Here is a 13,645-nt window from a genome sequence, read left to right on the forward strand (position 1 = left end):
TAAAAAATTTAAAAATTATTAGATTGGATTAAATTTTGAATCTAACTTTTAAAAGTGATCCAGTTCAATACAAATCAAGCTTATACAAAAACATGCTTAATTTCGTTTATAAAATTATCATACCTGTATTGTATAAATAATATTTATGAAATTACTATACACCAATTTATAATTTTCTTATAGTTTTAGTATCTCATTTTTGTTGTGACATTTATCATTTTTATTTTAATATTTTTTAAATAAATTTTAAATATATAATTTCTTGACTAATATTTATACTTTAGGTGTAATAGTTGTTACGATATGTCATTGATAAACATAATAAAAATCTTTGGTTTTAGCTGAACCGCAACAATGACCACAATTGTCACTACTTAGATCACCATACATTACATAAAGTGATTCTCCCTTTTATCTCTCACGTACGAATTTAATTACTACTTAATTATCTTCTTCCCGGCTAGGCTTATTTTATTGAGAGAAAAAGAGCATGTGCTTAATTAATATGCTTTCGGGGAGCGTCACCATCGTGATTGCTAAGAACTTGGGTAGGAGGCTATAGAGAATTGAAAGGCTTCTTATTGTATATTGTATTGAAATATCATTATCATGCGCGTCAAAACACCCATGCATATTACAAATATAAATAGAAGCTGAATAGCATTCAGCATATACATGTATTCTGGTAGTTCTTATAGAAAATTAATGTCCCTATTTATGTATAGTATAATATCCTCTTAGGAAATCGAATCTTGGTTTCTCTTGTTCATCAAGGGCTCTTCGGAGTCAGAACATACATCTTGCATGCATGTGAATCTAATTGAGCAGAGATTTCTCCTGAAACCGATTGTTGAGTAGTATTCTACAGAATTCATAATACACATGATCAAAACCTTAGGTATCTGCATTATAAAGAACAGAATAAGTTAACCATGTATCTCACCGCCCATAAATCTTTTGCATCAACCATAGTTCCTGGTTCCAGGCCTATGTCAGACCAGGACGCAGTCACTGTTGCATTTGATGAACTTCTATTCCATAAGACCACAGCTACCTTGTTATCAATGAGAGGACCTGCCCACACCTGCCACAATATATATGAACTATCTATTTATTAAAAGCTGTTTTTAAAAATTGACAGTCACTGTGCATATTTTATGTGTGTAATGGGAGAAATTATTAGACCTGTCCACCATATATATATATATATATGAGTAAAAATTAGTATTACTCAATTACGTGTCATGTGAAGATTAATTGAAACTACAGAGATCACATATCATTTAATAATTTATCGTTTAATAGATACACATGCAAGCCTATTAATGATTTTGACTTTACATATAAGTTTGTTTCTATTTGCTTTATTCTTATGCAATTAGATTAGATGAGATGAGATATTTGCCCTTCAAGATTGTTTCCTAGCTTGTCAGAGTTTTGTAGTGACATATGAAAGCAGAGAGTGGTATTATAAGAGAGAAGATATATGGTGAGAACCTTCTACAGTTTTACTGGAAAACACACAGAAAGGGAAAACCTAGGAAATTAATTACCTCCAAATCGTTATTGCTTTTCACTTTCTTTCCTTGAACACCTTCTTTATCTGCAATACCAATGAGAAGATTGTAATTTGGAAGTTCCATAGCATTCTCTATTAAAGAAATCAATGATTTTGTCATTTCAAGAAAGTGGGGAGTGTTTTTATTTCAGTTCATGCCTTGGTTTACTGCAATAACTTCCGGGTTGCTTATCAGTTCAAATGTTGTCTTGTCCATTGATCGAATATCACAACCAACCAATAAAGGAGCCTAAATAAACAAAATTAAATAGTTGAACAGCAAATAATGACAAGAAGGGTAAGAATCTAAATTTCGTTTCATGGTATACCTTAGCTAAAGCCCATATGCTGAAATGGGCACGATATTCTTCTGTGGTCATGCCTCCATTTCCAACTTCCAGCATGTCCGGATCTAATATTTAAAGAGCAATGACATATATCAGGATCTAATTAATATTGGAGTTTGTTTTCTGAAATTCAATAGCATACATAATAATCGATTTGAATGTGTTTGAATGTTAACTAAAAGTTAATAGACTAGTTAATTAAATTATAAGTATTTAATATATAGAATTAGTTGATAAGTATAAAATGATGTGAAAAAACATAAAAGAAGGAACTATAATAAGATAAGAGAAGAGGAAAAACATTACGGATTTGATATCCTCTGTTAACAAAATTATCATTTAATTTATTCATAAAAAAGAATAACAAAAAAAAAAGTAGGAGCATAGAAGCTCAAATGCTACATGTAAAAAATACACTACCAAAATGTTGCAAAAATAAATTCCCTTACAAAGAGGTTTAATTTGGTCAAATAAGCTTTTAAGGTATTGAAAAAGTAAGTTAGAAGTTAGCTTCAAAGCCTTTCCAAATACACTCACTAGTGAGGTTAATCAATTACCATTCCATCCTCCAGGTCCAGCATAAGATACCCATTGGTCATTTGCATCTGCTATGTTAGTCATGCTGCGAGAGGGAGCAAAATGAATTTTAAATGAATTACGTAAATAAATTAAAACAAATTATTAAGAGTGTATATTTCTATAGCTCAATTATCATGTTTATCTCCGTCAAGTTGTTGATCAGTAAAGTATGAACTGAAATACAATATTGGTGCTCACCTATTCCAGTTATCCTCAATATCTCCTGTTGTTCTCCAACTATTTCCCACAGTTTTGGCCCAAGTTGCTGGGTCTTGCCATCCCCTATGTTTGAGAAAGCAATTAATCATAAATCAATTATGCAGTTTCAATCAACTTAGAGGGAAATTAGAGAAAAAAATTTCTTTCTCTCTGTATGATATCGTCACCAATATTTTAACTCACCATTCACACATAGAGAAGAAGACTGGCCTTCCAGTTTTTAATAAAGCTTCACTCATTGGTGGATACCTGTTTTACAAAATGTATGATATGAAACTGTGAATATTCCAGGTTTTTATAAAATTATAAGCATGTAGATATTTGTTTGAATTTAAATTTGAAGGCCACAAATACCTGTCTGTGGCTTTTATACCATTATTTTCACAATTATCGTACTTCAAATAGTCAACTCCCTAAAATAATATTTAAATCAGATATTAGTTAACATTATGTTAGAACTTAGAAGTAAGTTGATAGAAATGCAAAATGACTCTCAATTAATGAATGCATCACATGTATACCCAAGAAGCAAATGTCTTTGCATCTTGTTCTTCATGTCCCAGTGATCCAGGCATACGTTTACTGCATGTTTGATTTCTGCAGATAAATTGTAAGTGATCAGAAATGCTTGAAATCTTTGACATATGCTCAAATATATCTAATCTTAAGGTTAATGTGTTGATACCCAGCATCTGAATAGATCCCCAACTTTAGACCTTTGCTGTGAACATAATCAGCCAGAGCCTTAATTCCTGAAGGAAATGATGCAGCATTGGGAACCATATTGCCCTAAGATCATTTTTAATTTGTCAGAGCTATCAAATGGATATTATAACCCATCCAGAGGAGGAAAACAATAAAGCATAAGCAAAATTAATTGGAAATATTAATTACCTCAGTATCTCGATTAAGTTCGGCCCAACAGTCATCTAAAAATCATACAAAACAGTTAAAATATTGTTTCTTCATAAGTAAAATATTACTAAAAGGATTATTGTTATAATAGAAGTAGTAGTCTACCTATATTTACATATTGATACCCCAAAGCAGCGAGCCCCGTTGACATCATTGCATCAGCTGAAATAATAAACAAATATACCATAAAATCCAGATTGCTAGCTATATATCTGAAATTTGAAGTACAATAACATTTTGCTGAAGCAGGGTCGCATAATAAAGTTACCTGTTTCTCGAACTACACTTTCATTAACATCGCAGCCAAAATGATTCCAGCTATTCCACCTGATCAGCATTCATGTATTCTTTCATGAATCTATGTTTGATGTATATACTCACATAACTAACAACAAACTTTCAATTAATTAACAAAGACGTACTCCATATTTTGATACATGACAATTATTTTTATTGAAGTATGTATAATGAAGAAAAAAGAAATTGATCATTTCGAAATCTTCTATCTATGGAGAAGAATAATCGAAATTGTATAGAAGATCTATATATATATATATATATTTCTGTCTTGTGTACAAAATAAATAATCTTTCACTTCCTATATAAGTGACTTAGGAAATAAAATAATGTGTGAATATAAACATAGGTGAACAAAAAAAACACCCTCAATTTAATCTCTTGATTAAAATTATATGCATTATTATATATGCTAGTTTTTTTTTATAAAAAAAATAGTTACTAAATTAGATTCTAAAATATTATTTTAATCATCAAATTATTCCCTCATAGTTTTAGTTTATTACTAAATTAATTAGTCTCTTAAAAATATTTTTTATCACCATTTTAGTCCTTCATAAAATTAAAGTTAATTATATGCTAAAATTGTAAATGTTTCCTCCATATATTTAATTTATTAGACCATCAAAGATTCTATTTCACCATTTTGATGATGAATATATGATAGCATTATAAATCTTTGGGAAACTAATATGTTTTATTACAGAACAAATTTTTGAGGGACTAATTTAATAAGAAGTTGGTATTCCTAATAAGTATTTAGACACATCATAAAGGAGTGTTTGGTAGGAGATTTTTTTTTATTTTTGGGAAATTATAAGTTGAAAAACTTAATTTTTCATATTTGATATGCATTTTAAAAAAATTAATAGAAATATTTTTTAATCAATTTTTTACAAAATTTTTATCATGAGAGAGGTAAGAATTTTCCTTTTTAGAGTTTTTTTTATTACAGTAAAATCATCGTGTTATTCCCTATTAAATTGTATAATATGATAAATAATTATTAAAAATTTTAATTTTTACAAATTTATCTAAAAAATTTCAATAATCAATCAAACAAATTTTATTTATTTTTAAGAAATGGAGTAATTATTAAGATTCATGATTTCCGGAAATAAAACAACTTTTTTCTCAAGAAAAGAAGACACAAATTCAAGTAAAAATAATATAGCATGACATGGACATTAAAAAACCTAAATGCATGAGTCACACATTCGAAACCAACAAACGCAATTACGTTTGGTTTCACGTTTTCAATATATTTTAAAAAACTAATAATTATAATTTGTACATTCAAAACGTGATTTTTCCATCCTCAACGAGAGTTTCCAAACACGTTATTAAACACCTAAAACTTGCGTGGGATCAGCACTTATAGCAGTTACTACAAGAAGACATCAATTCATTCATGGCCGGTGGAGGACTTGAATTCCAATAAAGGAACCATAAAGTTTAGCTATAAAATTCCTCCTACTCTCGTCATTCCAGTTACGTACGCATTTAATATTCTTCCTTTTTAATACTTATAAACCTACAAATCATGGAAAGCAACAATATATAATTTATTAATTTCTCGTGAGGTTGCTGTTATACACTTACTTTTTTTAAAACTACAAAGAACTTGTGTAATTGTGGCAACTTAATTACTGCGTCAATCACTTGGAACGTGGACATGTACATCAATGTAAATTAGTTCCTTATTAAACCAAATTTTCTTACGATATATAAATTTCTAAGTAGACGCGTATGTGCACATGCAGACAATTCAAATTAACAGTTTGATCTCAACTAAAGGGAAAAGAAGCAATTACCCCATGGGAGGTGTTTGGCCGAGGCCACTTTGGACCAGGTTTCTCCTCTCCGTCAACACAGACAATCTTCTGCTACCGTTCACTAATAAGCGAGCAGTTGAAGGATTTGCATGCAAAAGCACAAGGATGCACAAGGCAAGCACCATAATCTCCATGGGTAACCTTCGGCTCCAACTCGAGAATGAATATTGCATTGCCATATAGGAATACAAATATATATAATTGTGAATGTTTCTCAATAGGGGCTAATTGAATATTGAAGAGGCTTTTATGTTTATATCGTCCAACGCGGTAAGCTGAAATAATGAAAGTGATGTCGTCATTTTGCTACCGGCCATCCTAAATTTTGGCAACATATATATGATCCTCAACTGTTTTCATTTTCTTTTCATAAGCAAAACATATCTCCCTTCTTAGAATTAGATTGAAGCGAACAATCAACTTCCCTTAATTGGTAACGAGCGAAACTTATCAATAGTGAAGGAGCGGCGCCTCCTAGCTAGTAGTTAGGGGCTTCTCCCTTCATGAAGGGTTTATTTTCCATTTCAGGTGGGATCTTTTTTTGTCCACAATAAGAGTTTTTTTTTTCCCTTTCCTCACCACTATCACTTCTCTTCTTCCGTCATCACTTGCGATTAATTACTTCTACCTTTCTCTCCTCCTTTTCTAATTACCACTTTCATTTTCTCTTTTCCAACTTTCCAATTTCTCATTATTTGGCTATGGTCACATCTTCTCCCTGTCTCTTAACTTTTTCATCACTTTTTTTTCTCTCTTTGAACATAACTCGTTAAGCCATCTATATATTACAATTTTATTCAAACACTAGAGTTTTTTTAAGCAGGTAGCATTGCTATACTCAAATTTGTTGTCTTTATGAAAGTTCTTCTATTCATAGCACTGTCTTGAATTCCTTGTGGGTTATTTTGGATCAACTCAGATCGATTTAAGCTGTTGTTGGACAAGTTCAAATCCCAAGAGCTAGAGATAAAAATAGCAAAAGTCTAGAGTTTTGTCAAATTAAAGTTTACTTGTAACAAGAGCATGTTTTATTGTGTTTGTAGTTATAGGATTACTAGCACGTTTAACTTTGATTTTGAACATGTAGGAATGTCAAACTAGATTAAACTTGATGGATCAATTCACTTAACTCACTAAAATGGATTGAATTGGGTTGAATTCAACTTACATAACTCATCAACTCAATAAATCAAGGGTCGAATAGAATTGAATTGACCTATCAAGTTAATATATTTTTTGTTATGAATTTTATAACTTGTTTAATTAATTATTGTTTTTAATGAAAATAATGAAGTATTATGAATTTTATGTTATTTTGTTGTTTTATTTTATATAATTATTTAACTCGTGATGATAGTTCATAAAAGGAATTTATGTTAAGAAAATTTAGTAAGATAATATTCTTATGATTGAGACATTATGTTTAGATTATTTTTATTTATTTTATTTAATATGTCAACTTATGGGCCATTTATTTTTATATTTTTTTCTTTTTTAAATATTTTGGTTGGTCCAACACAATACAACCTATTTTTTATGAGTTAAGGGCCGGTTAAATTGGGCTGGCTCATTTAAGATCCAAGTACATAGTTATAATGCTCTCTTCTTTTAGCATCTTATGTTTTTGTAAATATAGTTGAGCATTTTCAATGAAGATCTTTCAAAAAAAAAACTAGGCATAATATGCATCCCCCAAAGCGGACTAGAATGATTAATTAGACTAACAGTCAGTGGCGGAGTTTGAACTAAAATTTTGGGAGAGTCAAAACAAATTTTAATGCATATCTTTAATATGCAATATCATATTAAGTTACAATATAAATACAAAGTTGAGAAAAAAATGATAAATTGTTTACATAATTATTACAAATAAAAATAGATAAAATCTATAATAATCTACTTGAATATGCATACATTTTTTTAGCATTAAGATAGAAAAAAAAACATTATATGCTAAGCATTGCATATTTTAGAAGGAAAGTGATTATTTTATGAAAGTATAGGTTGCACAACAATAACATCAAGGTAGAAAACGAGAGCAATAACAATGCTTAAAAAGTTAGTGGATAACTGGATTTATATCAAATCAGAAAAATAAGTCTATTTAAAAAATTAAAGATCGAAAATGAAAATACATACATACTTATGAAGATAAATCGTGCAAATATGAAAAACAAGTCTATTGATATTGTTGAAACTAAGCTACACATTAGGCGTTTAGAGAATAAAAAATGAGAAAGAAGGAGAAGTAAGTAATCTGTGAGTTTGTGTTAAGAAAAAAGTATAAAAAATCCTTGAAATTGTTAAAACTATAATTGACTGAAAGAGAAACAACAGATGATGAACTTCCAATTTTTGTTGAAAAAAAAAAGAACTTTTGTCCTAAATTGTAATTAAGTTAATTGAGTTAAGGTATAACAAACTAAGTATTAGAAATAATTAAATTTTTTACTAATCATATTATTATAGACATATATATATGTTTATAATTTTGAAAAACTTTTGGGGTCCCGTGCCTATATACCAGTGCTAACAATGTTGTAATAGTAGAATGGCCCCACTAACTTGAGAAGTGTATTCAAGAAATTTCATTGGACCCAAAACTATCCACCAAATCTATAACAAAAAACTGTATACAACGGTCAAAGCTTTTGAATTCAACGCACTCATCTATACTCGAACATGAACAACTTGACACGAAAAAGACAAAGTACGAACTCGAATGCACATAGTTTGTATTCAACTTGATAAGATCAACAAACTATCCACATAAAAACTCTGAACATGTAGAACTCTCCTGTTTTTACAATAAAGGTTGGAACTTTTCATATAATATTTTGTTGCGTGCATGAACCATTGAGCACATGGATTAGTTGGCATAATGTCAGCTTAAATAGTGATTTCAAATTTAAATTTTAGGTATGAAACTGTGTAAAATATTTGGAGAAAAAGTTTTATCATTTATAAATATTTGTAATATCTACCAAAAAGAAAAGGTTGCATGCATGATGTGCTCCCCTAAACTTCTTAAGAATGTTCTTATATGTTACACTTTGTAATAATATTTGTTCTTTCCCACCTTTAAACTCACACCTACATTTATTTTATTCTTAAATATGCTTTAGGACAACAGAACCAACATAAGAGATAATATTTCAACCTACACAGCATTAATCCATTGTCAAGTATCTCAACAATTTCAACAATTTGATGAATATCTCTCCTAAAATATCAGAGTATTGTGTGTTGATCAGATTGACCTTACTACTACGAACCAAACTTGTTCTCATCATATTTTATTCTTTTTTATTCTAAGCATCACAATTTAACAAATGTATAAAGTGAAGGGAATTAATTTGGATATGGTAATACAATGTTGAACAAAGGTCCCACCATCTCAAACACTCAATCAAGACTATAGTGAAAGAAAAGACATTCAAAAAGCATGTCTTGTATTTTCTCTACAATTTTGCATCATCACATACATATCACCTCAGTACCCACAATTATATTGTGCTAAGTCAAATTCTAAAGAGTATCTTATCTCCAGTACTATCTTTCATTTAAAAAAATTGCACCAACAAAATGGCACATTTAGGAGTAACCTTTATGCAAACTTAATTGAGTATTTCTTAAAACGTATTTTTTCAAATTTAATGGATTATTTTTTTAATTTGATAGAAAAATCGAAATCCACCTCAAATTTCAAGAACTACAATCATCTACTAAATATTTACATCCATGTAAGAATTACTCAACTAACCTAAAAATATACTAAAACAATGTATCTTTGCAATAAAATTTTAAATATTAATTTATAATCTAGACATGACGAAAAAGTATGGCAACCTCCAAAAAACAAGGATAGTGGCCAACGTTTTCCTACCCTAAACAGAGATATTTGGTCGCTATTCTTGTTAGAGTCCGAAGTAGCGACAAACTGTAATCAGTTGCAAAAATAAGTCGCTAACCATTACTGACTTTATTGTGTTGCTATATGGCGACTGATATATCCCATTAGTGACTGAAAATATTTCACTTGCAGTCATACTTCAGTTGCAAAATCAGTCGCTAGAGTTTGCAGAATCATTGAAATTTTGCAGAATCATTGAAATTTTCAAACGCGTTGAATCTCTTGCACTTAACACTGAAGATGTCAGTTGCAACTTTAGTCGCTATTTTGTACCAATGACAACATTTACATCAGTGGCTAATTCGGTCACAGATCGTGGTCCTAATTCGTATCATGTCTAATTTGATGAAGTGGAGATGAAAATGTCCATCATATATATACTATTCTAACAAATTGTTGACATCGAAAACATAGATTTATATTAATTTGTATCATGCCATCTTAAGGCAGATTCAAGCAAATTAATTCTTACATGAATCATTTTAATAGAAAAATAGTGAAAATTGAAATGAATGTCTCTTTTATATTTATACAATATAGATCATGTAGCAACGGTCCTATCTAATTATCTACCTTACATATTTCCTTCAATTGTGTTAATTTTAGATCATAAAGAAGGGTAGGGGTCACACTTTATTCATCATCGAGGGCTACATCTACATACACACTTAACAAGGTTTTAGTGTTGATACTTCAAACCAGCATCAAAGAAATTGCATATATGAACTCAGAAAACGACAAGAAAAAACAGAAGCATACGAATAGGTACAGTACATTTCATAATACCCAAATTAACTAGTAATCTACACCAGCTAAAGGTTGATGATGAGGAGGCTCAATTGGGACCATAACGTATTCATACAGGAGTGCTGCGAGGGCTGCCCCAATCAATGGGCCCACCCAGAAGATCCAGTGGTAGTGCCATCTCCAACCCACCATGGCAGGCCCAAAAGCCCGAGCAGGGTTCATGCATGCCCCATCAAACGGCCCACCAGCGAGGATGTTTGCCCCAACAACGAATGCAATGGCTAAGGGTGCAATTGAGCCGATGCTGCCCCTTTTAGGATCAATAGCAGTAGCATACACTGTGTACATCAGACCAAACGTCAGAGCAATCTCAAGTATAAGACCGTGGAACGCTCCAAGCCCGATTGACACACTGAACCCCTGTGGTCTCTGTAACAGTTAACCACAATTTACTCAGTGATCTGATTTCTCATATTTTCGTTTTCCATAAAGAAGTAAGTTAGTCAAATTACCACACACACACAAGAGATGCTGTTTTCATCATTAATTTACATAAAACCAATCAAACCAAAGATAATTGTTTATAATCAGCCTTAACCTATAAATTTTGGAATCTTAAAAAGATTATCTACATTGAAGTTAAAATGGACGGGTAAAATTGGTTTAAGATAGAATTTAAGTGTGTTTGAAAAGTAGTTGAAAACTCCAATAACCTTTTAGATTAAAGGTACCTACAACATAGTCGCATTGACATTTTTCCGTGGATTGGAAAGTATGATTTTTCCGTTCAAAGTGGATCCAACGCATATCCAAACACATCCTGAGTAACTTCAAAAATTAATTCTTCCCTTGTACTGAATGTATCAAAATGTTTTTTTATTGGCTATCAGAATTTATAGTTAGTTGAAGGCACAGGCTTCGCTCAGAGTCGATCATCATCATATCTATACTATATTACTATTGATACATGGATGAGAGGAGTTATCACATAATCTTAAACTAGCAGCGTCTATGTTCTAGACCATGGTTCATACACATAAAAGAAAATTAATTTTATAAAAAGAAATTAACTACACTTATAAATTATGTATCATGTAATAATTTCTCTGATAAGAAAGGGAGTAAGAGGGAAAAGTGGGATTTGATGTAGCATATATACCATGTTGTTAGTGACAAGCCTCAACAAGAGAGCAGCCACTATAGAACCGAGAAGTTGAGCCACCCAATAGTAAAGGGCTCTAAGGACGGAGATCCTTCCACCAAGAAGAGCACCAAAGGTGACGGCAGGGTTGACGTGTCCACCAGACACGTGCATGCTAGCAGAAATAGCAGCAAATAGAGCAAAGGCATGAGCTAGTGCAATTACCACTAACTCACCCGCTGATGACCCTGGTTCCTTGTAAATTTGTCCTGCAACACCACACAATTCATCACAGCGTATATATCAATTCATAGTCATAATAACGCATGCATATTATATATTATATATGTACTCCCTCCGTTCCATTATTATAGTCATTTTAACATTTCATGTTTTACCCATGAAATTAATTTTGAAACAATTTTTTTTTTTCTTACACGCCTATTATTATCGTAGCGAGGGAATACACCATTTAGTGGTTAAGTTAAGCATGTAATTAAGGAGAGAGGTACAGACGCAAAGCAAGGGCAGAGCCTTCTCCAGCAAAGACAAAGATGCAAGTGGAGAGGAATTCAACCAAGGCAGCTCTGATGGAGTCTGGGTGGCTAGCCTCATTCATCCTTCCAAACTCATATCTTCGAGTTGCCATCCCTGATGATCAATAAACCTTTATTTTTTCACTACTTTCCCTTGATGAGATTGTGATCAATGACCCAGCTGGTCTTAATTTCAAGACGATTAATTGTGACCCTGATTCAGTTGAGTTGAGAGAGCTTAGGCAATGCACAAGATTATTCTTCACTTCACACGTGCAAGGCTGTAAATTAAATGCAACTTATAGGCTTATAGTAATATATATATGGGTCATTTAATTTGCATGGCTGAAATGTGGAGTACTGCCACAGCTTATATGAGCCAAATAATAAGGGTTGGACCTGTGAGGGACACCTAGGTTTGTCAAAAGCTGAATGCTGGGCACGTGGAGATATGTGTTAACTCCCTCGATTCCCTTTATAGATCCATCTCTATCATTATCAACACGATCACCACTTTTTGGTTGCAGTGATTATTATGTTGATCCTTTTACCCTATAAGGACAAACACCAACTTGCTACTTACTACAACTTATCTGCTTGCACTTTGCGGTTGCGGTTTCAATGGCTTATTTTTCGAGTGATAATTTTTTGAAAACCAAATAAATAAAATATATATCCCATTCTTAATTTAATTCTTTTTATTTCACTCCTTTTATTAGCATTCGTATTAATTATTTTTCTTTCTTATCTCTTTCTGAGTGTAAACGTGATGTCCAACAAATATTTCTTTTCTTTAAATAAACAGTATATAGCGCAACATTTATTAAAATCACAGAATATATTATATTTAATTAATGTCAAATGTGTATATGATTGTTAAATATAATTTTTTTTATCTAGATCATAAGTATTTTTCATCATCAGAAACAATCTTATCTTATTTGAGACTAATAATATCATTACAACTGCATACCGATGACTCTATAACACATCCTTTTTCTCAACTATATATATTATTTAGTTTTAAAAAAAAATCCTGCAATTTCCCTTCATTTTGTAAGCTGTTCTTACCCAATCTGTCCAGAGGAAAAAGAAAAAAAACGAATGAGTTGGATCGTGGATATCATGTGACCGAGCCTAACTTGCTTATTGGGTGTTTGTCCATGTGAAGGCAAATTGTTATATATACTTTTACTATTATACCTTCTATTTATACTTTTTTTCAAAAGAAATTTCCAAGTGTTAAATATTAATACATTCTGAAAAATAGTAGTTTCTTGTTACATTATTTTCTTTTTTTAAAACCTCTTTTGATACAAACAAACGATAAATCAAGTCTAATTCAATTCATTAAACAACACGTGAATTGTTATGAACTCTCAATACATTAATTTTATTTTTTACCGACTCAATATGTTAGTTCAATTTCCACAAATAAAAAATAAAAATAAATATAGTAAACAAAACCTTTCAGTAAATATATATGAAAGAGATAGGCATCATATTAGACAATGTTAGTTCTTTGATAAAAATAAATAATCTGATTATTTTATAATAT

At 31.0% G+C, this 13,645-nt stretch overlaps 2 protein-coding genes across 2 annotated transcripts; both read right to left on the bottom strand.

The window, feature by feature from the left end:
* Positions 1 to 560: 560 nt before the first annotated feature.
* Positions 561 to 6,036, bottom strand: LOC114402919 (alpha-galactosidase-like). Its single transcript, XM_028365608.1, has 15 exons — positions 5,730 to 6,036; positions 3,887 to 3,945; positions 3,724 to 3,780; positions 3,598 to 3,632; positions 3,389 to 3,492; positions 3,225 to 3,300; positions 3,058 to 3,116; positions 2,887 to 2,952; positions 2,683 to 2,766; positions 2,463 to 2,527; positions 1,888 to 1,970; positions 1,718 to 1,808; positions 1,554 to 1,603; positions 944 to 1,084; positions 561 to 862 (listed from the first exon to the last, which is right to left on the bottom strand). The coding sequence occupies exons 1-15, from the start codon at positions 5,927 to 5,929 to the stop codon at positions 770 to 772; spliced, it is 1,263 nt and encodes a 420-aa protein (XP_028221409.1). The 5' UTR covers positions 5,930 to 6,036; the 3' UTR covers positions 561 to 769.
* Positions 6,037 to 10,263: 4,227 nt separating this feature from the next.
* LOC114402787 (probable aquaporin TIP-type alpha) lies at positions 10,264 to 12,394 on the bottom strand. The gene is made up of 3 exons (XM_028365464.1): positions 12,068 to 12,394; positions 11,570 to 11,820; positions 10,264 to 10,839 (listed from the first exon to the last, which is right to left on the bottom strand). The coding sequence occupies exons 1-3, from the start codon at positions 12,198 to 12,200 to the stop codon at positions 10,459 to 10,461; spliced, it is 765 nt and encodes a 254-aa protein (XP_028221265.1). The 5' UTR covers positions 12,201 to 12,394; the 3' UTR covers positions 10,264 to 10,458.
* Positions 12,395 to 13,645: the final 1,251 nt, after the last annotated feature.

Source organism: Glycine soja, chromosome 20 (assembly GCF_004193775.1).
Source record: "Glycine soja cultivar W05 chromosome 20, ASM419377v2, whole genome shotgun sequence".
NCBI classification, from domain to species: domain Eukaryota; kingdom Viridiplantae; phylum Streptophyta; class Magnoliopsida; order Fabales; family Fabaceae; genus Glycine; species Glycine soja.

Excerpts from the sequence above, each read along its gene's own strand:
- LOC114402787 (XM_028365464.1), bottom strand. The coding sequence starts at position 12,200 with ATGGCAACTCGAAGATATGAGTTTGGAAGGATGAATGAGGCTAGCCAC. Across the intron at positions 11,821-12,067 it reads AGGCTCTGCCCTTGCTTTGC|GACAAATTTACAAGGAACCA; the intron begins GTCTGTACCTCT and ends GTGGTGTTGCAG. Across the intron at positions 10,840-11,569 it reads GGCTTGTCACTAACAACATG|AGACCACAGGGGTTCAGTGT; the intron begins GTATATATGCTA and ends TAACTGTTACAG.
- LOC114402919 (XM_028365608.1), bottom strand. The coding sequence starts at position 5,929 with ATGGCAATGCAATATTCATTCTCGAGTTGGAGCCGAAGGTTACCCATG. Across the intron at positions 3,633-3,723 it reads GTATCAATATGTAAATATAG|ATGACTGTTGGGCCGAACTT; the intron begins GTAGACTACTAC and ends TATGATTTTTAG. Across the intron at positions 3,493-3,597 it reads AACTTAATCGAGATACTGAG|GGCAATATGGTTCCCAATGC; the intron begins GTAATTAATATT and ends AAATGATCTTAG.